This window comes from Scylla paramamosain, chromosome 19 (assembly GCF_035594125.1).
Source record: "Scylla paramamosain isolate STU-SP2022 chromosome 19, ASM3559412v1, whole genome shotgun sequence".
Classification (NCBI taxonomy): Eukaryota; Metazoa; Arthropoda; class Malacostraca; order Decapoda; family Portunidae; genus Scylla; species Scylla paramamosain.
In genome coordinates, this window is record NC_087169.1 from 11,492,662 (window position 1) to 11,520,347 (window position 27,686).

General features: G+C 38.4%; 1 protein-coding gene across 4 annotated transcripts in view; it reads left to right on the forward strand.

Annotated features, from left to right (window-relative positions):
- Positions 1 to 27,686, forward strand: part of LOC135109630 (UDP-glucose:glycoprotein glucosyltransferase 1-like) — a 71,282-nt gene that overhangs the window by 20,847 nt on the left and 22,749 nt on the right. For all 4 annotated transcript variants that reach the window (XM_064021070.1, XM_064021074.1, XM_064021071.1 and 1 more), the window contains exons 6-19: positions 4,865 to 5,274; positions 13,915 to 14,129; positions 14,552 to 14,788; positions 15,276 to 15,449; positions 15,941 to 16,122; positions 17,504 to 17,762; positions 18,236 to 18,442; positions 19,694 to 19,777; positions 20,185 to 20,347; positions 20,734 to 21,034; positions 21,435 to 21,644; positions 21,961 to 22,072; positions 22,290 to 22,402; positions 22,509 to 22,679. In XM_064021070.1, the coding sequence (XP_063877140.1) occupies positions 4,865 to 5,274; positions 13,915 to 14,129; positions 14,552 to 14,788; positions 15,276 to 15,449; positions 15,941 to 16,122; positions 17,504 to 17,762; positions 18,236 to 18,442; positions 19,694 to 19,777; positions 20,185 to 20,347; positions 20,734 to 21,034; positions 21,435 to 21,644; positions 21,961 to 22,072; positions 22,290 to 22,402; positions 22,509 to 22,679 (2,838 nt within the window). The remainder of the gene's footprint in view (positions 1 to 4,864; positions 5,275 to 13,914; positions 14,130 to 14,551; positions 14,789 to 15,275; positions 15,450 to 15,940; positions 16,123 to 17,503; positions 17,763 to 18,235; positions 18,443 to 19,693; positions 19,778 to 20,184; positions 20,348 to 20,733; positions 21,035 to 21,434; positions 21,645 to 21,960; positions 22,073 to 22,289; positions 22,403 to 22,508; positions 22,680 to 27,686) is intronic.

Below are 27,686 nucleotides of genomic sequence, written 5' to 3' on the forward strand. Positions count from 1 at the left end.
TGTTTCAGTTTCCCGTTTTCGTAGCTAGAAGAGTCTGGGATCTTGCTTGCATTTTTCTTACTATGTCACTTTCATAGTTTCTTTCTTCTCTTATTTTACTGGATTCATTCCTTGCCTTTCTGTATTCTAGCATTTCTGTTCATTTGTCTCATTTTTTTCCATGCTGTCTTTTTTTTTTTACACACCTGGCATTATACCATTCATGTTTCTCAGTTTTCACTTTATAACTTGGCACAAACTGTTGCACCCCTTCTGTATACTTGCTCAAAATATCTTGTATTTTTCTTGCACTATTTTACCTTCAAATAGCTCTTTCCATTTAATTTTTTTATAAAATTTATTAAGTTCTGCAAAGTTTGCCTTAGCATAAGGCAGTCTCCCATTTCTGTATTGTTCTTTCCTATGCAATGCTGTTTCCTCCTGTAGCACTATTTCTCTTGTCACATGATCACTTCTTCCCAGTGGACTGAGACAATGTATGCTTGGTCTACTTTCTGAGGTTTTCATAAACACTAACTCCAACTGTGATGGGTGTCCTTCTCCTCTGCATCTTGCAGGTTCATTCACCCACTTTTTCGTTGTATTCATCATCATGGTTTGCATAAGTTCTTCACTCCATGATCCAACATTTTCTCTCACTTCCATCTCCTCCCAGTTAATTCCTTTAGTGTTGAAGTCATTTACTAAGAGCACTTTGATACTTATCATTTCCTCAGTACTACTTCTTGTTTCTAGTTGCCTACTTTTAAATTTATTGGTCTCCCATGCATTAATTTTTGGTGGTATGTACGTCACAATGATTTTCCATTTTTCAATTTGATCTTAATCACAACACTCAATGTTTCTGCCGTTCCATCATCATATTCCATTTCCTTAACAATATCCTCTTTTACCAATATCATCAATTTTCTTTTCTGTCTCTTCTTCATGTGCTTTATCCTTCCTTTGCAAATCCCTACTTTATTTCCTCTTTTAGTTTGGCCTCTGTTAAACATAATTCATCTGGTTTATTGTTTTTTAAGTAGTCTTTAAGTTCCAATAGGCTCAACACCAAATCATCTACATTAGTATGCATAACCTTTAAACCTTTGCTTGGTGATCTTGCATGGCATCTTTGTACCACCATTTCCTCACTTTCATGTCCACAACTTTCCAGGTGACTCTTCTCACTTGTTTCTGTGTTCTCTCCCTGTTTTTTTTTTTTTTTTTATTGAGCCTTTAATCTCAATTCTTTCAGATTACTTCTCTCTTCTTTGTTCATGTCTCTTTTTATCCATATTTCCTTCATCCTTCTACTTTTGTTAATTTTCCTGTTCTTTACAAGACATGTTCCACTGCAGTTTGTGACATGAATCTTATATTCATTGATCTTGTTCCATTTTCTTCATACTTTTTGATCCTGTAAACCTCTTCAATTTGTTTGATTATCACCTCTCCTTCCTCTGCCATTTCTGCTATAATTTCCTTAGCCCTTTTCATTTCTTCTTTTCCTCTTGCTATTTTCATGGATAGGTTCTTCTCCTTAACCCCAAATACCACCACACACATCTTTCTCTGTACCATGTCTCTCACAAGATTACTTTATTCCTTTATTATTTTAATCACTTGCTTTTCCATATCCTTATTGTGTTCCTGTTGCTGTGGCCTTATTATCTCCTTCATGTCCACCTTTTGTTGTTGTTCTCTCTCTTCTTTTCAACTTTTGACTTCTTCTGTCACTAACTCCTTCACTTCTCCCATCCTAACCTCTCTCTCTTGCAAAGTTTTCTTTAACTCTTTGTTCTCTTCCTTGAGTTTCTTAATTTCTTCACAGTACGTCTTGTTTAAGTCCACTATTTTTGTCACCTCTTTTTTCAGTTCTTTGTTTTCTATTTCTATTTCCATCTCCATCTTTTTTGTCTCTATTATATCACTGGATATCTTTTTTGTATTGTCACAACCCACTTTTCTTTCTTCCTTCTATGCTTTTTGTCATCGCTGTTAAGCTACATATTTCTTCTCATATTTTCACATTGTCTTCTTCAATTTTTCACATTCGTTTATTTGTGTGTGCTACACTGAGAACCTTCCTTGAAGCCCTCAAAAATACTTGGGTTCGTGCCGGCCGCCATCTTCCCTGTTGATATCACCAACCACCAGTGTTTACCTTGTATCACTCTCATTTCTCCCTTTTGGCCAGTCCTCTAGTAACACTTCTCCTTCCCCTGTGCCAGTACCTTGCACAAGACCCTATTATGGAGACAGACTCAAAGTTTGGCCCCCTGCACAATCAAACCTAGATATATTCTTTCAGCTCCTGTGGATGCATCTGATCAGCTGGGCAGCATGCATGTGTGTGTGTGTGTGTGTGTGTGTGTGTGTGTGTGTGTGTGTGTGTAGGAGGGCTGTTGGCCAAGGGCAACAAAAATTTTTAATAAAAAGAAGGCCTACTTAATGCCAAATCCTATAGAGATGTCAGATAGAATAATAAAAAAATAGAAAAACAGAGGATAAGTGTCTTGAAAACTCCCTTTTGAAAGAGTTCAAGTAATAGGGGAGAAGAAAATACAGAACCAGGCAGAGAGTTTCAGGCTTTAACATGGAAAGGGATGAATGAGTGAGAATGCTAGTTAACTCTTGCATTAGAGGTGGACAGAATAGGGATGAGAGAAAGAAGAGTCTTGTGCAGCCAGGCTGCAGGAGGTGGGGAGGTTTGCAGTTAGTATGAAAATAGCAGTAGAAGATAGCAAGAGCTGCAATTGCTGTGATGAGAGGGAGGTTGAAGACAGTCTGTTAGAGGAGAGGAGTTGATAGGATGAAAAGCTTTTGATTCCACCCTTTCTAAAATAACAGTATGAATGGAAGCCCCCATCCCCCATACACATGAAACAAACTCTATACATGGACAGATAAAGCCCCTGTACAGAGTTAGCTGAGGTTATGTGTGAGGGTGGGGGTTGAGAAAAACTGGCAGGGATGACACAATGCCTAATTTCATAGAAGCTACTTGAGCTAGAGATGAGATGTGAAGTTTCCAGTTTAGAGTATAAATAAAGGACAAACCAAGGATGTTCAGTGTAGAAGAGAGGGGCAGATGAGTGTCATTGAAGAAGAGGGGATAGATATCAGGAAGGTTGTGTTGAGTTGATAGATGCAGAAATTGAGCTTTTGAGGCATTGAACAATACTAAGCCTGCTCTGCCCCAACCAAAAATTTTAGAGAGATCAGAAGTCAGGCATTTTGTGGCTTCCCTGCATGAGCTGTTTATTTCCTGAAGGGTTGGACCTCTACAAAAAGACAAGGAAAAGTGCAGGGTGGTATCATCAGCATAGGAGTGGATAGGACAAGAAGTTTGGTTTAGAAGATCATTGATAAATAGTAGGAAGAGAGTGGGTGCCAAAATCCCTGAAAGAGTGTGTATTTTGTCCTCACATCTGGTGTGATGCAGCGCTGTAGCTGTGCAGTACTACCATCACATCTAAACTCATGTGTGTGTGTGTGTGTGTGTGTGTGTGTGTGTGTGTGTGTGTGTGTGTGTGTGTGTGTGTGTGTGTGTGTGTGTGTCTCTCTCTCTCTCTCTCTCTCTCTCTCTCTCTCTCTCTCTCTCTCTCTCTCTCTCTCTCTCTCTCTCTCTCTCTCTCTCTCTCTCTCTCTCTCTCTCTCTTGACCTCCCCCATCTCTCCCTCCTTCCATCCATCCACCCCACCCAACCTCCTTCCTTCCATTCTCTCTCTCTCTCTCTCTCTCTCTCTCTCTCTCTCTCTCTCTCTCTCTCTCTCTCTCTCTCTCTCTCTCTCTCTCTCTCTCTCTCTCTCTCTCTCTCTCACACACACACACACACACACACACACACACACACACACACACACACACAGAGAAGGATCCTGAGGATTACTAGTTGAATGAGACTGATTGAGGATGAAAATGGATGAAAGGACCATAAATGTAAAGGAAATGGATGAAAGAAAAATTAAAAGGAGTAGGGGACAGGAAAAGAGAATATTTACTTTTCAATAATTCCTCTCTCCCTCCAATTCTTCACTCACTCCTCACCCTTGCTGCTTATATTTATTCTCTCTACTTTCTCCCCATCCTCCCATCCTCTTCCTTCATCCTTCATCCTTCCTCCACTTCCTTGCTCCATGTACTCTCCCAGGTTATGTCCATTCCTCTCTCATTCCTTTTCTCTCCCTTTCTCTTTCCTCTTGTCTCAAATCTCCCTCCCTGTCACCTTCCCTTCCTCTTATCTATTGGAGATAAGGGACAAGGGAGAGGAGGGCAGGGAAGAGGGAAGGAGGGAGGGAAGGGAGAGGAGGACAGGGAATAGGGAGGGAAAGAGGGAAGGGAGAGGAGAGCAGGGAAGGGGGAGGGAAAGACAGAAGAGAGAGGATGGGGAAGGGAGAGGAGGGCAGGGAAGGAGAGAGAGAGAGAGAGAGAGAGAGAGAGAGAGAGAGAGAGAGAGAGAGAGAGAGAGAGAGAGAGAGAGAGAGAGAGAGAATTTTATTACTAGTAAAAATATTTGTGAATAGTGTACTACTGCTTCAACTCCACACCTATAGGCATAGTCTAATAAGCTTAGGCATCTGTATTATGGCTGCATTAGATGCATGGCAATTATTAGATACTTTTTTCAAGAACAAAGTGTGTCTAATGCACCAGCAGATATGATCATTCCTTTCTGTCTCTTTTTTTTAATCTACACAAATATATTAAGCTTGAACTCCTTTTTTTTTTCTTTTTTTAATGTAAGAGGGGTACTGGCCAAGGGCAACAAAAAGCAAAAAAAAAAAAAAAAGGGAACATTGAGATGCCAGTCCCAAAAGAAAGGTCAAAAGTGCCATCTAGTGCTGCTGCTTCTGCTACTGCTATTCCCATTACTTTGCAGGTCCCTCCATCCTGAGAAGAAAGAAGACCTGAACCAGCTGCGCAAACACTTGATAGAGTCACAGCATGAGATGGCACCCATGAAGGTGTGGCAGCTGCAGCACCTCAGTCTCCAGGCAGCACAGCGCATTATGTCTGCCCCACCCGACCAGCAGCTGTCCATTCTTGTTCAGACAGCTCAGAACTTCCCTGCGCTGGCTCGCTCTCTGGTCCGCATCAAAGTGGATGACAAGATGAAGCGAGAAATCCTGAAGAACCAGAACACCCTCAGCCAGCAGATGGATGTGAACCCATCAGATGCTGCACTCTTCATCAATGGTCTCTTACTGGATATGGAATACACCACTATCTTCACTCTCCTTGACCACATACGCTCTGAGGACCGAGTCATTGGAGGACTTCACAAGCTAGGTAGGAGTTCCTTATTCATTTATCTTTCCAGATTTCTCTGTATGTCTTTAAATTTGGAGGTCATGATATATTGGCCAGTATTCTGAAATACATTGCTCACATTTACATTTATATTTACATTTAGGCAGGTTAAGTTTGAGACCTGCTTCTTGGAACCTTTGCAAAACAAGTTCAGGTTTATCAAAGTGAGACTCAAGATCATGAGACACTAAGATTAAATCATCAGAGTGCACAAATAAGCCATTGCCAGTAAGGCCTTGAAAAAGACTGTTAACAAGTTGCTGGTAAGTCAGGAGTGAGTTACATAAACCCATTGGGGCACAGAGCCACTCACAGTGGCCTGATGGTGTAGAAAAGGCTAGGTGTAGCTATCTCACAGCTATTGGAGACCAAAGGAATCTGCCAGAAACCTGACTTGAGGTCAGATGTATCTTTCCCAATGGAATGCAAAAGGTCACTTAAAACAGGAAGAGAATAATTGTCAGGGACAGTCACAGTTAACTTTGCGAAAATCAACAACAGCACGATAAGAACCGCCTTTCTTTGGGAACAAGAACAGTGATGAATTCCACAGAGAATGTGATTCTTAAATGACATCATCTTTCAGCCTTCCATCAACTTAATCCTGAACAATTGCACATTAACTGTGAGGCAAACAATTGGAAGGCACAAAAGGACACGTATCAGGTTTCAACTGAAAGTGATGCATAATACGGTTAGTAATACCAAGTGGTTTGTTAGGCAAAGCAACCAGTGGTTTGTGCTTAACAAACAAGTCAAGGAGACAAGATTTTCCCATTTGGAAGTCCAACACCTTAACATGGACCAAAAGCCAAAGAATGAGATCAGCATGGTCATGAGAAAAATCTGTGTTAGGGGAAACAAGAAATAAGGTGTGGGGGGTCATGAAAGGATCTATTGTCACAGACTTAAAAAGAACCAAGAAGTACGCCATTCTTGAGAGAAATCAGGGCACTGGTTAGGTTAGTCACTAAGGCATCAGTCATATGACCATCACAGACACAAGAAATAGTATTTTCAAGAGCCATCCTACAAACATGGACAGATTCTAGCAAAGATAAGACACACAAGTAAAGAGGCACATTTACCACACAAACAGGAAGGTGAACAGCATTCATAAGAGTTCACACACTGATCCCCAATCACAACAGCAGAACAAACACCCGCAGCAGAGACTGAATGTTTCAACTTTGTAAAATCAGACAATGATGAACCATGATCTGTGGAGCATGAATGCAGGGAAGTGTGAAGAGAAGATTTAAAAGCTAAGAATAGAGCCAGAATCTCTATTGCAGAGATAAGACTATCCTTATAGGAAATAGCTTGATGTTGGGGAAAAGCACCTATGCTATGAGTCACAAGCGAATCAAGTCCCAAGAGACCATCACTGTTAATTACAGAATCAGAGGTTACAAAAAATTGTGCTTGAAACAGTGGTACATGTCTTGCAAGAGATAAGAGGAGAACAACTGTGCCAAAGACATGCAAGGGAGAACTTTGTGTACTGGAAAGATTATTGTCAGCAGGCTGTAAGAGAAACTGAAGTCCTTAAATTTGGAATAAGCTTGGACACTCAGTAAATTACAAGAAGCACCAGTATTAACTCCCAAGGAAAAAAGAGTGCCATAAGAAAAACACTGATATACTTACATACATTGGAAGGCAGCACTGACACTGGGAAGAGAAAGAGACTACCCAGGACAAGGCATCAGACCAGGTACTAATCTTTCCCATTTTGAAATTGGCATCTCTGAAAATTTGACCAAGAAGCCATCGCAACCTGATCTCACTTCCATTTCAGAATTTTGAAACATTTCCCTGTCGTGTGATTACCCAGGCTATGAATAATACAGAATTTAGATGGAACTTCAAGAGTCATGCAAGCTCTTGAAGCTGAAGACCGAGAGCGAGATTTGAAAGAATGAAGGTGAAAATGACAAGCAGGTGACTCAGGTTTAGAGTAAGTATGGCCTGAAAACTGTTTAGAAGGCACATTCCTAGGAGAAGCTATTTTATGCTCAGGTGGAGGTAATGAACAAGCAGACTTGAGCTCTTTAATACAATGGAAGCAACTAATGTAAGTGTGACTGTCTTTATAGCAATAAATGTATGAAAGAGGTGGATGCCAGGCTGAAGGCAACACCTCAGCAAGAACATGCTCAACAGGAGACATCTGAGATGGAGGTGAAGATGCATCACTAACAACAGGTGGTATGCTGTGGGAGTGAGGTAATTTCTGTATTTTTAATGATTCAGTGGCAAAATGCAAAAGAGAGTGAGTGGGTTTGATGTCAGTGAAAGAAGCAACCCATCTTTCTTGAGGAATAAGGAAAGTAACATAACTAGTGAACTCTAAGAAGAATTGAAGTTTATTTATACTCATCTGAATATTTTGCACCCAGTGTCCAGACTTCAGTGACTCCACAGCATCATGGGTGTACTCGGTAACAAACCTGACCTAACATGTGACCTATGTTACCAAGCTGTGTGGTAAAAGAATCAGCATAACAGAAAGCCCACTGAAAGGAACCATGAATCTGTGATGCTCCAAAGATGCACAAAAAATTACTGCTAAATTTAGCATAATCGTTCTGAAGTGAGCAAGGTTAAAGAAGCTTGCCAATACATCACAAAAGCAAGAGAACCGAGCAACATTTGAGAACGGACAAAAGACATCTTGTTTGTCCTAGAAGTAATGTTATTATTGATCATTAAATGCAGTGCACTCTGGGTCCACACCTCCAAACATTTTAATGGAAGGATCCTGATAAAGGACTTTAGTAGTGGAGGCAGGAGTAGTAGCCATAGTGGCAGCAGCAAGAGTAGTAGAAATAGGAAGATTAGATAACTAGAAGGATAAGTGATTCCACTTTTCAAAACATTTATCAAATATATATATATATATATATATATATATATATATATATATATATATATATATATATATATATATATATATATATATATATATTGGGTATAAGTCCCAGTGCAGACACAAAAAGTGCAAAATGTTTTCAGGGAAAAATTCATGTCAAGCTCATTCATTCTTTTTTTTCAAACTTGCTTTATATATTCATTCTCTTTTTTTTTTTTCCAAACTTCCTTTATAAATTACTAAATGGTTATGTTTTTAATAGATATGTCATACTTTTGTGTATTTCATTATTTTCTGAGGTAGGAGGTCTATTTCAAGTGCGTCTCCTTATGACTGCCAAACCCTAAGTAGACACTCCCTAGTCCAATGGAAATGGAAGTCTTTTTTTTTTTTTTTTATTCATAATATGTGTAATTGTACTTTTTATTACATATCATGCATAATACTTACAATTTTAGCTAGGATTTAAGTAGTTGTATGCTGATAGGAGGTGTACATTACATGTCTACAGAAAAAAAGTGTGAAAGATTCTACATATTTTTTAATAGAAAAAACATCATCAGTAAAGTACACTTTGCGGTGAGTAGTATGGAAAAGAATTTAATAAGTACAGCGTTCACACGTACTTCCACATCTAAAACTTAAAAAAGATACGTTATTTTCATCACTACATTGACAATTGGAACAACATAACTTGTGAAAATATAAAAGTGTACACTGTTTAGAAAAATATACAACTCTGGTATTGCTTTCTATGTGATGAATATTTCAGAAAAATAACTAAATAAATTGGCCAAAGAATCTTCGTAAAAAAAAAAACTCATTGTAAGCCTGCAAATAAGGAAAGCATTGTAACATTACATTTACTTACATTTCTACATCATGAGCATAGGCCCTAATTCAGCTTGAATAAAGTAAAGCTCTGTTCTTTTGTTTTAGGCCTAATACTAAGAATATAGTAGGTATACAAAAAATATTAAGTTACAGAGAGACATGAAGTAAAGGAGAACATAACATAGGCCATATTAAAGGAGGGAGACATAGTCAAGAGAGACATGTGGCCAAGGCTATCCATGCTGAGTCTGTTTAATAGTCTCCACTAAAATATGCTGTGATTGAGATTGTTATATCAGTTGGAAAAAGTATCCACTCATGCAATTCTGAAGCACAGGTTTGGGATTGTTAAGGGCCACAATTTCTCTGGAGCACAGAATATGACATGTCCTCTGTGTCAGGAAAATAAAACAACCTCACGCTCTTCTCCTTTGCAAAGGACACTGTCACACACACACACACACATATATATATATATATATATATATATATATATATATATATAATATGTATGTATGTATGTATATAGATAGATACCACCCTGCACTTTTCCGCGTCTTTTCATAGACGTCCAACCCTTCAGGAGGTAAACATTTCACGCAGGGAAGCCACAGAATGCTTGACTTCTGATCTTTCTAAAATTTCTGATTGGGGCAGAGCAAACTTGGTATTGTTCAATGCCTCAAAAACTCAGTTCCTCCATCTATCAACTCGACACAACCTTCCAAACAACTATCCCCTCTGTTTCAACGACACTCGACTGTCCCCCTCTTCTACATTGAACATCCTCGGTCTGTCCTTTACTTATAATCTGAACTGGAAACTTGACTCTCATCTCTAGCTAAAACAGCTTCCATAAAGTTAGGCGTTCTGAGACGTCTCCACCAGTTTTTCTCAGCCCCCCCCCCAGCTGCTAACTCTGTACAAGGGCCTTATCCGTCCATGTATGGAGTATGCTTCACATGTCTGGGATGGTTCCACTCATACTGCTCTTCTAGACAGGGTGGAATCAAAAGCTTTTCATCTCATCAACTCTTCTCCTCTAACTGACTGTCTTCAGCCTCTCTCTCACCGCCGCAATGTTGCATCTCTAGGAGATGCTAACTGCTCTTCTGATCTTGCTAACTGCATGCCTCCCCTCCTCCCGCGGCCTCGCTGCACGAGACTTTCTTCTTTCTCTCACCCCTATTCTGTCCACCTCTCTAATGCAAGAGTTAACCAGTATTCTCAATCATTCATCCCTTTCTTTGGTAAACTCTGGAACTCCCTGCCTGCTTCTGTATTTCCACCTTCCTATGACTTGAATTCCTTCAAGAGGAAGGTTTCAAGACACTCATTCATAAATTTTTGACTACCACTTTGGACCCTTTTATGGGACTGGCATTTCAGTGGGCATTTTTTTTTATTGGATTTTTGTTGCCCTTGGCCAGTGTCCATCCTACATAATAAAAAAATAAATAAAAAAAATCCCCTCACTGTCAATAGATTGTATTTTTCTAATATACACCTTGAAAGATGGCTTCTGGACCCTCCCCCTTCCTGACACTTGCTGTTTTTTTTTTTTTTTTACTTTCACTCCAACCCAGTCATCTTTAGCTGGCTCAGCCAAGGGTAATTTTATTCCAAACTTGCCGCCCTCATCCACATCAACATTGATGCTACTGTTATTAGAGCTACCATCGTGAAAACTTATATTTTCCACATTGTCATCCTCAGAGGAAGAAGCTGTACTAAGAAAAGGCCTAGGCCTGTATGGTAGAGGCTTAGAAATTTTTCATGTTTTTTGCCTTGGATGTGCGAGTAGTAGTAGTAATAATAGTAGGTTTCTTTTGTTTTGGCCTGCTTGCCTTTACAGTCGTCCTCTTCTTCTTGTTCTCTTGAAGCTCTTTCTCCTCTTTCTGTCATTTGAATTGCTCTACTGTTTTGCAAGATGAAATAGCATAAACTCTATCCAAAATGCCTCACACCACCTTGGGCCCTTTGCCAAGTCTTTGTTTTGGGAAAAACATGTGTTGAGCAAAATATGGACTTATACTTAGGTTACTAGTATCTACAGCCAAGCCTTACTGTGTAGCTTACTATACATTAAACCATTTAACATCAAAAGCAAACACAAAAACCATGCACTCACATATTGTGGTCTTTAATTGCAGCTTCTATGTCTGCTTGACAGTAACTGTCCCTAGCTTTAGCCTAGTAGTCATTATTTTCTGTTTGTTCTGTTAGCCCTTTTATGGCATTATTTTTTTTCTCTCTTTTAGTTTCTACTCTTTATTAGATACTGTATTTATTTAAATTTTTCAGTTCTGTTAGTTTTCACTGTTTAGTTATAGTATTAGTTCATGCAGTATTCATATGCAACTGAGAAAAAGAAAAATATTACAAATACAGAAGATAACTTTGATAACACTAAACCTAAGGAGACGCACCACCACTATCACAACCAGACTTGTGTCTCCTAATGGCCCTCCCATGCATCTCCTAGGTGCTCCCATGCATGTGTCTCTACTGGGTTGAGTCAGGCTCCCAGTCAGAGTAAAGGAACTCCACTACTGTCCCTAAAAACTCTACCATAAATATAGGAAATGGTGAGGTGAAATTGGGGTTTGACAACCATGTCGTTTATGCCCTTCTAAACCTAATTTGAAAAAAATGTGTCTCCATTGGATTTCAGTCTTATGATGGTCCAGTGCAGATACACCCACTTTTCCATGCAGTCATTCATGCAGAAGCCACCAAATCATGCAGGAGTGTAGTTCAAAGCATGCTCATTCCATCTGTAATAAGAAAAATATATTATGAAGTTAGAGAAGTGAGAGAAATTTAACTCAGAAAAAATTGCTTCCCTAGGTTTCAGCTAAGAGACCCCCCAAAAAAAACCTCCCCACATTTACAAAAAAAAAATTCAGATAAAAGTATGTATCCTACAAAGTTGGCAATGTAGGAGAATATCACTGATAAAATAAAGTATTTTTTATTTATCTGCTTTCTTTACATATACTTGAATTTCGTGCTTGGCAGTTTTTTTTTGCATGAAGTGCCTCTCTACAGGACTATGTGTTTCCATTGGTACTTGTTCCATATATATATATATATATATATATATATATATATATATATATATATATATATATATATATATATATTGGAACCTCAGTCACTGAAAGTCTCCCTTTCCAAACACCTTGGTTTTTGAACAAAAATTTTAACTCATAATTGCTTTGGTTACCGTACCATAATTTGGTTATCAAACAAAGTTACTTGATTTCAAACACTACAAGACATAGCAAAAGCTGTCATTTATTACTAATTTATAGTTCCTATAAATATTTCCTTCATTTTTATTTATTTAGAGGAGAGACACAGGATAAGACAGTAATTCAATCTTTGAAATAAGTTAAATGTGATCCTGTTGAGGAATATTGATGTAAACAAACAAGGTTCAGAGCTCAGGAGTAATCCCAAGCCTCCTGTGGCTCTCTTTATGACCCACAATGCAATCACTACTGCACAACTGCATTTTCCCAGTAGCTTTTCCCAGCAGCAAGATGTCTAAGTGTTATGATCACCTTCATTTTAGCAGTGAGTGTGTTGCTCCTCTCTGTGTCACTCTGTAAAGCTTTTCTTACTCAACTGGTGACAAAGAGAATGTTTACATAGTCTAAAAAATACCTTTTGATGAGTTCTGTATAACTAACTTCATTCAATACATTCTTTCTGGGTAAAAAATTTCTAAGCATTTCTAAGCATTTCTAAGCATTTTACATTGATTCCTATGGGGAAAATAGTTTCAGTTTTCAAACATTTCTGATTTCAAACTTCATTCAGGAATGAATTCAGTTCAAAAACTGAGGTTCCAGTGTATATACTAGTGTGTATATATATATATATATATATATATATATATATATATATATATATATATATATATATATATATATATATATATATATATATATATATTTTTTTTTTTTTTTTTTTATGAGAAATATATTAAAATTATAAATATATAATAGCAACAAAAAAAAATAGCAGTAATAAAATAAGTACAACAATGTACCAGAAAAAGTGATATGTAAGCAGTATAAAAAAAAAATCAGATAAAATGCACAAAATATGACAAAAACCTAAACAATTATTGTGATGCTGTGCAAAAGAAAATGAACTCTTATGTACATATATATTCTCATGTCTTAAGGTTATGCAAATTAACACAAGCCTTAAACCACACAAACCAACCCTTACTGGCCCAAAACTTTCTACATCTGCTCCCTTCTCTTTTGAATTTTTCAAGGCTTTAAACAGTCTTTTAGCCTTTTGAACTTTCATGGTGACTGCTTTCCTTTTCCTCAGTGCACTGAGTCTGCCTCAGTCTTGGGAGCATCAAGATATAATACATTTTATTTATTTATTTTATTTATTTATTTATCTTTTTTTTTTTAGAAAAAGATTGTGTTTGGAGTAGTATGTACATGGTATAGTGTAAAAAATAAGAGATGGGTATATTAGAGGGCATGCTGATACTCTCTGAGTAAGTGTAGCACTGATTTTTTATTTTATCTTTTATATTTTATTTATTTATTTATTTATTTATTTTATTTATTTTATTATTGTTATTATTATTATCATTATTATTATTATTATTATTATTATTATTATTATTATTATTATTTTATATATTATTTATTTATTTTTTTATTTATTTATTTATTTTTTTTTTATTTATTTATTTTATTTATTTTTTTTTTTTAAGTAAAAAAAATCAACAGACAGCTCCCTATATGTATAATAGTAATGCTCATAGTTGATGAGCTTTTTCATACAGCCTTGTTATGATCTTGAAGTGCTGTAGTCTTGTCATGGTAGATAAAATAGATGGTAAGCAGAATGGTCATTCCTCTCTCCCACAGGCTTGGAGGGAGAGGCTCTTAAAACCCTACTTGCCCTGGATGCCAGTGATGGACCCCAGGAGTATGGCATTGACATCCGTGACTCCGCCATCATGTGGATGAACAACATAGAGACAGACAAGGCATACCGCAAGTGGCCTTCCTCCACCGGGGAGCTGCTGCGCCCCACCTACCCTGGCATGCTGCGCAGTATTCGGAAAAACTTCCACAACCTGGTAAATGAGGAGGACTAGTGATGTGGATCTTGAAACATGTTTAGGATTTTGTTTCTCTTTTCTGTTTGTGTTTTATGAAGCTTTATACTCCTCTAGCCCACAGATATAAAAGATAAATCATAAATCCCCTTCTTGTTGAAATCCTGACCCTTTCATCTATTTTCTATTTATGTTTAATGATGCTTTCACTCCTCTAGCCCATGGATATGTAAAAGATAAGTCACAAATCCTGACCCTCTCATCAATTCTGTTAATAATCCCCTCCTGTTCAAATCCTGATTTCACCATCTCTGTTAACAATGATGAAAGGGAATTCAGCTGAGATATCTTCTTCTTGAAATCCTGACCTCATCATCTCTGTTGACATAAAGAGGTGTGGCTGAGGGGATATAATAATAATGAATTCTTTCTTGCCATCCCAGGTCATCGTGGCAGATCCAAGCAAAGCATCCACCGCAGAGCTCATCCGCCTGCTAGAGAGCTTCATGAACCACAATGCACCATTCAGAATCGGGTTGGTAATTGCTGTGGATTCTGATGAGTCCTTGAGAGGCTTTGATGACCCCGGGCTGGCCATGCTCTGTGCCTTCAACTTCATCTCAGAAAACTTTGCCGGGAGGGAGGATGCGAATCTCAAGGCTCTCCAGTTCCTGATTGATGTAAGTGTGCTGTAGGATTTATGGTGACTTTTATTGGTTTTGATGAAAAATACAAGGCTTGTTTATTTCAGGGCTTCATTGGTGTATGACCTGGTTGACTGATCATTGGGTAGGGTTTATTTTAATCTAATAACTGGTGAATATTGTAAGTGTTGTTCCTATGGGTTGTAGTACAGTGGTCCACAAGACTGTCCCCTTCCATCAGGGACTGACAGGGAAAAAGAGTGTTTGGGCCACCCCATGTGGGTGGCCTGGTATATAGATAAATAGATTATTGATAATAAGAGTTTGTTTTCTATAAGCATCTTTTAATGAGTATTTTGTCTTATAGCTGCAGTGCTTTATACCATTGTTTTCTACTTTTTGCCACTTTAAAACATTGTATTACCATTTCCTTATGAGTCTCTACCAGATCTTATTTTAACTGCTAAAGGTGATTTTTCACATAACCATTGCAGATCATAATAATTTTTCCCTCTGTCACTAGATTTATGCAAGTTCACATGGAGACATCACAGTTACTGATGTCACCAACTTCTTCGCCAACAAGTACCCAAGTACTGACCTGGAGGATGTGTTTGGTGAGGACTCAGACTATGATGTTGGCAGGATGCTGGCTCAAGAATTTGTGGAGAAGGCTGGCATCACAACCCTTCCCCAGGTATTGGGAGGGTCTTTTATATGCTTTCCAATCTTCTTGTTTATTTTTTGTATTATCTTGTTACCTTCTTTCATATTTTCATCATGTTCTCTATGTGTTTTTTCCTTTCATTGTTTTGCCTTATTCTCATTGTCTTAAAAGTGCGATTCTACTCCATGTTCTCAGTCTTCCTTGTCATTGATCCTTTTAGTGTCTCCAAAGGTATTGGTATTTTTATTTGTCTTTACTATTTTCTTTTTTTTGTCCTGTTTTTAGTGTTTCATTGTTATTCACTTCCTTAACTTACTTTATTTTCAGTGTTTTTATCATGTCATCTTGTCTTTACAATCATAAATCTTCATATTATTTCACATCAGGGAAAAAATGAAGTAATAGTAACATACATAGAGAAAAGGTAAATGTCTTCCCTTGTGTTGTTTATTCTAGTTTTGATGACAGTGAAGCACAACGTGCATTTTTTATCACCCTCCCTTCTGTTCTCACTCCTGCAGGTGCTGATGAATGGTGTGCCACTGCCTGAGAAGCACCTCAATGCTGATGAGTTTGAAGAGGTGGTGCTGATGGAGGTGATGCGGACAACTCAGATGCTTCAGAAGGCAGTGTACCGAGGGGAGCTTGGAGACAAACACGATGTCACTGACTGGCTCATGGCACTGCCCAACATCATGCCCAGGTGAAGGGATACTACCCTCCTACAGCTTCTATACTTCTCTTTGTAACTTCATCTCAAGTTTCCTTTCTGACTGTTCTGTTGCTGCTGTTGTAGATGGTCACTGTTCTTCTCCAAAAGTCTGTTAGCAGTAGTGTTCCTCAGGATTCTGTCCTGCCAACCACTCCATGTTATTCATCTGTGATCTTCTAAACCAAACTTTTCATCCTATCCACTCTTGCACTGATGATACTGCCCTGCACTTTTCCACATCTTTTTGTAGATGTCCAACCCTTCAGGAAGTAAAAAGCTCAGACAGGGAAGCCACAGAACACCTGACATCTAATCTCTCTAATTTTTTGATTGGGGCAGGGCAAATTTAGTATTATTCAATACCTCAAAAACTCAATCTCTCCATCTATCAGCTTAACACAAGCTTCCAGATAACTATTCCCTTTTCTTCAGTAACACTCATTTGTCCCCCTCTTCTGCACTGAACATCCTCAGTCTGTCCTTTAATTACAGTCCAAACTGGAATCTTCTCATCTCATCTCTTGCTAAAAACAGCTTCTATGAGGCTGGCCTTTCTGAGACATCTTCACCAGTTTTTCTAACCTCTCCAGCTGCTAACTTTTTGCAGCATATATGGAATATGCTTCACATGTATGGGGTGGAGCTCCACTCATACCACTCTTTTAAACAGGATGGAATCAAAACCTTTATATTCTCAGCTCCTCTCCTTTGACTGTCTTCGGTCCCTCTCTCATCACCGTAGTGTTGCATCTCTTGCTATCTCCTCTCACTATTTTCACACTATCTGCTCTTCTGATCTTGCTAACTGAATGCCTCCTCTCCTCCCACAGCCTTGCTGCACAAGACTTTCTTCCTCTTACCCCTATTCTGTCCATCTCTCTAATGCAAAAGTTAATCAGTATTCTCAGTCATTCACCTCTTTCTCTGGTAAACTCAGGAACTCTCAGCCTGCTTCTGTATTTCCTCCTTCCTATGACTTGAACTGATTAAAGAGGGAGGTCTCAAGACACTTATCTTCTATTATTTGATTATTCTACTTGGTATTTCTTCTTTGGGAACTGGTATTATGTGAACCCTTTTTATTTCAAATTTTTGTTGCCCTTGGCCAGTGGCCCTCTTACATAAAAAAAAAAAAAATCAGTCACACAGCTTGGACAGTTCTTGAGCAGTATTAGAATATGCATCAGACTAAGAAATATTGAAATTTATAGAATGTAATTCATTAGTAAACCATGATTGTTCCTTCCTTCCTTCGTTCCTTCTCTTTCTTCTGTCTACCAGCCTCATTTTAATAATAATTTTAATTTTAATAATTTTAATAATCATTTTTAATAATGAGCAACATTCATCCCTCCTTTCTTCCATTCATCAGGCTTAATGACAGAATTCTCAGCACCAAGAGTTCATCATATGTGGACATGACAGGAGAGTCAAACTTGAGAATCTCAGCTATAACTGTGGAAGACTTCTCTGCCCTCAAGGCCACAGAAATGACCTCCATCATGACCAACTCCTTCCACTACCTCTCCACCAAGACAGAGCCAGCCATCCGGCCCCTTACTGTGTGGATAGTAGCTGACTTAGACACTGAGGAGGGACGGGGACTTCTCCTTGAGGCTGTCAAATACCTGGTTAGTTGTGTTTTCTGTTGTATTTTGCTTTTTGTCATGGGACACTGATCCAGTTGTTGCAGCTCATTAAATTAATCAATCAGTCAGTCAGTCATTAGAGGAGGGGGTGGGCACTTTTTCTTAAGGCCTTCAAGTACCTGGTTAATTGTGTTTTCTATTGTGTTTTGCTTTTATATCTTGGCATTCTTTGGTCCTTTTGTGTTTTCCATTATCTTTTATCTTTGTCTTCGCACTCTATGATTTTGTGTTTTCCATTGTCTTTTATTTTTATATCTTGGCACTCTGTGATCCTGTTGTTTTTTCCATTGTCTTTTACCTTTATGTCTTGGGATTCTATGATCATGTGGCATCTTCAATCAGTAATTTGGTCAGTCAGTCAGTATCACTTGGGTTCTGAGTGTGAAGTAAATTGTTACTGTATCACATCCGCATTTGCCTTTCCTTCTGCCAGTCTGACACTTTTTCCTCCTCAGCGGGAAAGCAACAGCGTTCGTGTGTATGCTGTACACAATCTCAACACCACCAAGATCACCCCAGGAATGTTCAGCCGTGCTGTAGAAGTTGCCCAAAACACCCTTGCTCCTGCTGTGGCCAGACAGTTCTTGGCTAAAGTGCTGGTGAAGGAGAATGCCAGAAAGATACTTGATGGCTCTAAGAAATGGTCAGACTTTGGAATAACTGTGAGTGGTTTTTATACTTTGTCCATTTTTGTGTGGAGTAATATTGTGAGAGAAAAATTATCTGAATATCCTTGTATTTGGTGATTCTTTTTGTAATAAAATTGAAGCTTGATTTTTATGAATGAAATACAGTGGGGTACATGACAACAAACATGATTCGTTCCAGTGTAGCATTTTTTATGGCAATGTGCATTATGGTGACAGAAGAACTTATGAGAAAAATTAATTGGTTCCAGGGAACCAGAAAATAATATAAAAAGTTCCACACTCTTTGAAAAAATTAATCAAAATGAGCACATTTGCAGTACTACATTTGAGACATCAAATATATACAATACCCTCCTGAGTCACCCGCCTGGTCCTAAATTCTTAACATCCAAAGTTACGCACATTATCACCACAAGTACTGCTTTGATAAGTATCGGTCACATTTACCTACTGTCGGCATTCTCTCTCTCTCTCTCTCTCTCTCTCTCTCTCTCTCTCTCTCTCTCTCTCTCTCTCTCTCTCTCTCTCTCTCTCTCTCTCTCTCTCTCTCTCTCTCTCTCTCTCTCTCTCTCTCTCTCTCTCTCTCTTTTGCTAGATAGAATGAGACTGATTGAGAGTGGAAATGGAATTATGTATACAAGAGTGAGAAAGGATGAAACAAAAATAACATAAAATGAATGAGAGAGAGAGAGGTATCACTCCCTAGTTCCTCATTTCAGAAAAATAAGGGTGGAGGGGAGGGAGGTTTGAGACAAGAGAGAGGAAAGGAGAAAAGGGAGGAAGGGACAGGCAGCAGATAGGCGAGCAGCAGCTCATACAGCTAGTGAGTTAATCTTGTGAGTTTTAGTTTGTCATTCCAGTTAAATTTTTATTAAAATTTCAGTGCCAGCACAAATGGCAAGTTTGTCTTGGCAGTTTTGATCTGTTATTCCGTTTAGATATTTATTGAAATTCCAGTGCTCACCCAAGTGGTGATTATGCCAGTTCATTATGCCAGTTTTGGTTCATTATTCTGATTAAATATTTATTAGAATTTCTGTGCATTATTGCAGTTGTACCTTATAACAACCAGGTGTTGTCGTGTACCCTACTTTACTATATTACCTTCTGCCTGTGATATTTATGCTGATACATTTTATTTGACATCTAAATATTTATTAGAAGGAAACATGATTGATTACAGTAAATGTAGCTCTTACTGGGAAGAATTGAGAGTTATTGATATCAGTTTTTGTAATGCTCTTTCATCTTTGTAACCTTTAGGGGTTGGACATGGATGCTTTCCTGTCCAGACTTTCAGCACTAAAAGATGACGTGTTCAATAAGCACTCGGCCTACGCTCGTAAGGTGAGTCAGAAACAACAGCAGGGACAGTGATTTGTAATGCCTTGAAATACATGAATGATTTTTAATAATAATAAGCAGATATTTATGCATTGTGAACTATTTCTGTCTTAATGATCTTACATCTTCTATGGGAAATATGGTATTTGTTGTGCATTTTTTAAGTATTTAGGAGGTCTAGAACATGAATAAACAAAATATTTTCAGTTCATACACATGCATCATGGTAAGACAAAATAACATTTCAGAGTAGGGAGGTGTAGTGTCATGTTAATGCATCATAGTGAAGGAAAGAAACTGAAAACTTTGACACAATTATACCAGTTAGGTGTACCAGGCTTTGCTGTAGTGTATTTGTTAAAAGTACCCAAGTGTGCCAACACAGTGTACTAACATGTGTGATGATACAGGTGTTGTCACTGTCCCCTGGGGGTCGGGCAGTGCTGGCTAATGGCAGGATGCTGGGGACACTGCGGCCTTCTGAAAAGTTTGTGCAAGAAGACTTTGGGCTTCTGGAGAAATACTTCCAGTCGTCTCTTGGGGAGAAGATAACAGAAGTGCTTGAGGCAGAAGGTAAAATGGTCTCCATACACATTTTTGTTATTTTGTATCAGAAGGATATGTATTTCCTGGCTTAGGTCCATCTTATCAGAGTAGTATGATGCGTGGCTATTGATTGACTGAGGTGAAAGAGAGAGAGAGAGAGAGAGAGAGAGAGAGATTCTTAAAAACACTTGCAATTCAATTAAATATTGATATGTAGATATCTCCCAAATTCACATATATTTACAAAATTTTTATTCATCATATTCTTTACAGTTTTAATGAAATATACCACAATATTTTCCAGAAATCTTTCTTCAATTAATTACAAAAAAATAAAGCATTGAAGGAAATAGCAGAGTATATTTCCCACATTTTTCCCTAATAGAACCTAAACAAATAAATCAAACTTTCAGACTCACTTCCAAAGGGGAACATAAATGACATGATCATGAAGGTGGCCGCCATCCTGCAGACCAAGCCACAATCCAAGGGTCGCACCAACATAAATCTGCGTGCTGAACAATACTCAGTGGTCAAGATACCTGCAAGGGATCCTAAGATGCCGGCATTTGATATCGTGGCTGTATGTGACCCAGTCTCCAATGCAGCACAGAAACTAGGCCCCATACTACTGGTGCTGCAGGAGGTGGTCAATGCAAATATAAGGGTGGTTCTGAATGCCCGGGAGAAGCACTCGGAAATGCCACTCAAAAGGTGAGGTTTTAACATTTGTGTGCATAAGATTATGTTATTAGGGTTTGTAGGCTTATTGGTCATGTGAATCTTAAAATGTGGATTACAGAGGTGTTTTTGAAGAAAATACAAATATCAAATTAAATTATTTTCTTGAGTGGTTAGAAAGTTTTCATGGATTTTCTCTTATTATGAAGGCTAAAAGCATGGCATTGTTGTTTTCTTCTGTTTACAACTCCATAGTATCTTGTAATATTATCATTCCTTTATTATTTTTCCAAGATCCCTCATTACAGTCCCTTTATACTCATAATGCCTCATCATCTTTCCATAATTTTCCAAATACCATCATTCATCATATTATCTTCTTTTTTATATCTGTACTTATCCATTTCACTCATCACTACTTGTCCTTCCACAGTTTCTACCGGTTTGTCCTGGAACCAGAACCCTTGTTCACTGAAGGAGGGGAACTGGCACCAGGACCTCATGCTAGGTTTACCAGCATCCCTGAGTCCCCAATTCTCACCCAGAACTACCATCCACCAGAAAACTGGCTGGTGGAGGTAGTGGAGTCCATTCATGACCTGGACAACATCAAGCTGGAGTCTGTAGAATCTGGTGTTCACAGGTGAAGGAATAGAGAATTAATAAAATTGTGAAAGGGAATGGTTATGGGTTGTAATATGAAAAGAAATGTATATAGCTTGCAAAGTTGTGAAAGACTGCAGTTATAGTTTGTAAAAATAATAGTTATAGTTGTGAAAAGGAGTTGTTTTCCCTTGTAAAATTATGAAGAGGAGCAATTATGGTTTGTAATGCTCTGAATGTGGTTTTTATAGCTCAAAAGGGGTGGTTGTAACTTACAAAGTTGTATAAGTTTGTGAAGTATGCCATCACTCAGATACTAATTGAAATTATCTGTTTTTCCATTCTTTACTTTCCAGTGAGTTTGAGCTGGAAAACCTACTGCTTGAGGGACATTGTTTTGAGCAGTCTTCAGGAAACCCTCCCAGAGGCCTGCAGTTCACTCTCGGCAATAATAAACAGCCAGTGATGGTGTGTAGAGTTGTACCTTGGCCTTGTGGAGTGCTGTTGATATACCCTGGTATTTTTTTTGTAACCTTATTTTACAAAAGGGACAAAGCATTTCTTTGTAGAAATTTAGATTGCAGTGTTTCATCTCTTCTTCAGTCTCAAGGATTTGGAAGTACTCTGGGGCCGATGTCAATAATGGATGCATGTTTTCATACACCCTTCCTGCCTCTGCTTTCAGGTGGACACAATAGTGATGGCCAACTTAGGTTACTTCCAGCTGAAGGCCAACCCTGGTGCATGGCTACTCAAGCTGCGCCATGGACGCTCAGCCGACATCTACTCCATTGCCAGGTGAGTGCTGCTGTGTGCTGTGTTCATATCTATAGCATTGGGGTTTGATCAGTTCTCCAGTTCATAATGTCACACTGAATGATGCTTGTGTTCTTGCCTTCCACAGCCATGAGGGCACAGACACTCCAGCAGGCTCAGAAGATGTGCAGGTAGTAATGGGCAGCTTCAAGTCTCACGTCGTCAAGGTCAGGGTAGCCAAGAAACCCGGCAAGCAGCACATGCAGCTCCTCTCTGATGAAAATGATGAAGGTGGTGGACTCTGGAACTCCATCACCAGGTAGGATAGGCATGGAGAGTTGTGAATTGTGTATATGGTTTTAGTGTCCCTGAATAGTATTAGTGTTAATAGTGGTAGTAGTAGTAGTAGTAGCAATAGTAGTGAGATGTCTTGTGTTCACTGCCACATGACACTCCTCCTCTCGTCCACTCTTGATCTTGATTCTACTTCATGCCTACAGTACCCAGTCTGTCTTGCATCATAATATGTTATAAGTGCACTGATTGAATGATGAATTATGATGTTTTAGGAATGCTATCAGTATTAGTGAGTGTACTTACACCAAAGTACTTGTATCTTTCTAGGTGTGTGTGTGTGTGTGTGTGCGTGTGTGTGTGTGTGTGTGTGTGTGTGTGTGTGTGTGTGTGTGTGTGTGTGTGTGTGTGTGTGTGTGTGTGTGTGTGTGTGTGTGTGTGTGTGTGTGTGTGTGTGTGTGTGTGTGTGTGTGTGTGTGTGTGTGTGTTTATCTAGTTGTGAAATACAGGACAAGAGCCACACTTTTTTTTTTTTTTTTTTTTTTTTTTTTTTTTTTTTTTTTTTTCAGGAGGGACACTGGCCAAGGGCAACACAAATCCAATAAAAAAAAGCCCACTAAGATGCCAGTCCCAGAATAGGGTCCAAAGCAGTAGTCAAAACTTGAAGGATGTGTCTTGAAACTTCCTTCTCAAAGGAATTCAAGTCATAGGAAATGGAAATATAGAAATACAGAAAATACAGAAGCAAGCAGGGAGTTCCAGAGTTTACCAGAGAAAGTGATGAATAATTGAGAATACTAGTTAACTCTTGTATTAAAGAGGTGGACAGAATAGGGGTGAGAGAAAGAAGAAAGTCTTGTGTAGCGAGACCACAAGAAGAGGAGAGACATGCAGTTAGCAAGATCAGAAGAGCAATTAACATGAAAATAGCTGTAGAAGATAGCAAGAGATGCAACATAGCAGCAAAGAGAAAGAGGCTGAAGACAGTCAGTTATAGGAGAGGAGTTGATAAGACAAAAAGCTTTTGATTTCACCCTGTCCAGAAGAGCAGTATGAATGGACATGTGAAGCATACTCCATACATGGACTGATAAGGCCCATGTACAGAGTTAGCAGCTGGGGGTGAGAAAAACTAGCAGAGACATCTCAGAATGCATAACTTCATAGAAGTTGTTTTAGCTAGATATGAGATGTGAAGTTTCCAGTTTAGATTATAAAGAAAAGGGCAGACCAAGGATGTTCAATGTAGAAGAGGGGGACAGTTGAGTACCATTGAAGAAGAGGGGATAGTTGTCTGGAAAGTTGTGTGAGTTAATAGATGGAGGAATTAAGTTTTTGAGGCATTGAACAATACCAAGCTTGCTCTGCCCCAATCAGAGAAATTTAAGAGAGATCAGAAGTCAGGCATTCTTTGGCTTCCCTGCATGAACTGTTTACTTCCTGAAGAGTTGAACATCTACAAAAAAACGTGGAAAAGTGCAGGGTGGTATCATCAGTGTAGGAGTGGATAGGACAGGTAGTTTGGTTAAGACCATTGATTGAATAAGAAGAGAGTGGGTGATAGGAAGTGTTAGATGTTTAAGAATCTTCCTGTTGAGGATAGATTCAAAAATTTTAGATAGGCAGGAAATTAAAGCAATAAGATGGTAGTTTGAGGGATTAGAATGGTCACCATTTTTAGGAACAGGTCAAATCTAGGCAAACTTCCAGCAAGAAGGAAAGGTAGTTGTTGACAGACAGAGTTGAAAGAGTTTGACTAGGCAAGGTGCAAGCACAGAGGCACAGTTTCAGAGAACAGGTTCATAAGCCTTCTGAGGGTTTAGGCCAGCAAGGGCTTGGAAAACATCATTGCAAAGAATTTTAATAGGTAGCATGAAGTAGTCAGAGGGTGGAGGAGAGGGAGAAACAAGCCCCTGAATCATCCAAGGTAGAGTTTTTAGCAAAGGTTTAAGCAAAGAGTTCAGCTTTAGAGATAGATGTGATAGCAGTGGTGCCATCTGGTTAAAATAAAGGAGGGAAAGAAGAAGCAGCTAAGTTATTGGAGTTGTTTTTGGTTAGGTGGCAGAAGTCATGAGGAGAATTAGATCTTGAAAGATTTTGACACTTTCTATTAATAAAGGAGTTTTTGGCTAGTTGGAGAACAGACTTGGCATGGTTCCAGGTAAAAATATAAAGTGCATAAGATTCTGGTGATGGAAGGCTCAAGTACTGTTTATGGGCCACCTCTCTATCACGTATAGCACAAGAACAGGCTGTGTTAAACCAAGGTTTGGAAGGTTTAGGTTGAGAAAAAGAGTGAGGAATATGTGCCTTCATGTCAGACACTATCGCCTCTGTTATGTGCTCGGCACATAAAGACAGGTCTCTGACACAGAAGCAGTAGTCATTCCAAGGAAAATCAGCAAAATACCTCCTCAGGTACTCCCAACTAACAAAGACAAAACTCCAGAGGCACCTCCCCCAAGGGGGATCCTGAGGGATTGGAGTGTTTCCTTATCAACTTTTATCTAAATTTTCTTTAAATTTATGGACTGTTTTGGCACACACAGTCTCATCATTAAATTCATTCCACACTGCTATGCTCCTGTCAGGAATACTATGTTTCTTGGATGTCTTTTCTGCTAAAACTCCTTATCAGTTTCCGTTCTCTGGTACCTCTTGTATCTGATATCACAAGATCATCCCTAACCTGGTTTTCCATCCCTTCAATATTCTGTATAGTGCTATCAAATAACCACTTTCCTTTTTTTCAGTGTATTCAAGCCCAATCTCATCAACCTCTCTTCATAACTATACCCTCTTAGGCTTGTAGGGATTTTAGTTGCAGCTCCCTGAATTCCTTCTAGCTTCCTGATATCCTCCTTCAAACTTGGTGACCACACTAATGCTGCATACTCCAGTCTTGGATGTATCATTGTTGTTACCAGTTTTTTTTTTTTTATATCTTCATCAGTGTAAGAGAATGCCATCTTGATGTTTCTCAGCAGATTATATATTTCTCCATTGGTTTTGTTTACATGCTTCCCAAAAGACAGTTTATTAGAAATGGTTACTCCTAGATCTTTTTCTTCTGATCTTATTGTAATTTTCTCATTTCCCAAATAGTAGGTGCCTTCTGTTCTTCTCGCACTTTTTCCAAACTTCACCACACTACGTCTCTTGGCATTAAACTCCATGTTCCACCTCAACAACCATTCATTTATCTTAATTAGGTCTTGATTCAGAGCTTCACAGTCTTTTTCATTTGTTACATTTCTCATAATTTTAGCATCAACAAAGAGACTCATGTAGCTTGTCACTCCATCCATCATGTCATTTACATGTATTGCAAACATAACTGGTGCAGATCCTTACAGAACTCCACTTACTACTGATCTCCATTTCAACTTATTGCCTCTAACTACCTCATTTCTCTGTCCATCAAGAAGTCTGTCATCCATTTTAATAATGATGATCCCAATCTTCCTATATTTCTTCAGTTTCCATATTAACCTTCACTCATTGTGTGTGTGTGTGTGTGTGTGTTTACCTAGTTGTATTGTACAGGGTCCAAGCTAAAGTTCATTTGTCCTGTCTCCATATCTGTAGTTATCTGATTTTTCTTTAAATTTTCTCACACTAGCAGCTGTAACTGCCTCCTCACTTAAACCACTCCTAGAGATCAATGCTTCAGTATGGGAAACTATGTTTCTTGATGTCACAGAGACACTTATTCTTTGTCTTTTTGTATGTTCTCTTGTACACCTTGTTCCCTCATTTATATGCATCTCCAAAACTTGTCTGTCTACTTTTTCCATGTGGTTTATCAATTTGTACATTGTTATCGAGTCCCCCCTTTCTCTTCTCTCTTCCATTGTTATTAATCTCTTCTTCTAGTCACTCTTCATAGTCTTTTCCTTCAATTCTGGCACCATCTTCATTGCTGTCCTCTGTATTCTTTCCAGTTTCCTTATATTCTTTTTTCCTGTGTAGAGACCATACGACTGCAGCATACTCTAACTTGGGATGTATCATGGTTATAATTATTTTTTTTCATCATATCCATGTCCATGTAGATAAAAGCCACTGCAATATCACTTAACATCCTATATGTAGAACAAAAAATCACACTCATATGCTTCTCTGGTGACAGTGTCTCCTGGATAATCACCCCCAAATATCTTTTTCTTTATTACTTTTCATTATCATATCCTCCCCCATTTTATAGTTCCATGTAAGTCTTCCTGTAGTTTTTTCTATCTCCATCACATGACATTTCTTAGAATTAAATTCAAGTTTCCACTCTAGGCTCCAAGCATAAATTTTTATCCAAATCTCTCTAACTCCTTGCAATCCTTCTGGCTCTTTATAATCCTTAGTAACTCTGCATCATCAGCAAACATATTAATGTAGGTAGCTATTTAAAATTTCTTGTATATTATTTATGTATATCTGAAACATAATCAGTGCTAATACAGATCTTTGTGGTACTCCATCTGTTACCTCACTCCAGCTTGAAGTATTATCTCTGATATTGTTCTCATTTGTCTGTCCTTCAAATAGTCTCGCATCCAACATCATATTTTGCCTTTTATTCCTCCTACATTTTCCAATTTCCACAGTAGGTTCATGTGTGGTACCCTGTCATTTTTTTTTTTTCTATTTTTTTTTTTATCCAGCCATCCACCTCTCTTGCACCACATCTATCGCTCTTGTATAGAAGCTCAGCAGATTTATAACACATGATCTTTTTGTCTAAATCTAAGTTGTTTATCAGTAATTATCTAATTTTCTTCTAAATACTGTACTCATTTATTTTTAATTATAATTTTGCAGAGTTGACTTATGATGCTAGTTTATGATACTGGTCTGTAGTTTAGCTGCTCCATTTTATCACCTCCTTTATAAATGGGTATTATATTGACTCTTTTCCATTCTTTAGGCACTCTTCCCACGTTTAACAAACTATTTACTACATTCCAGATTGGCTCCACCAGTCGGTCTCTACATTCTTTCAATACTCACTGTGACACACCATCTGGTCCCATTGCTT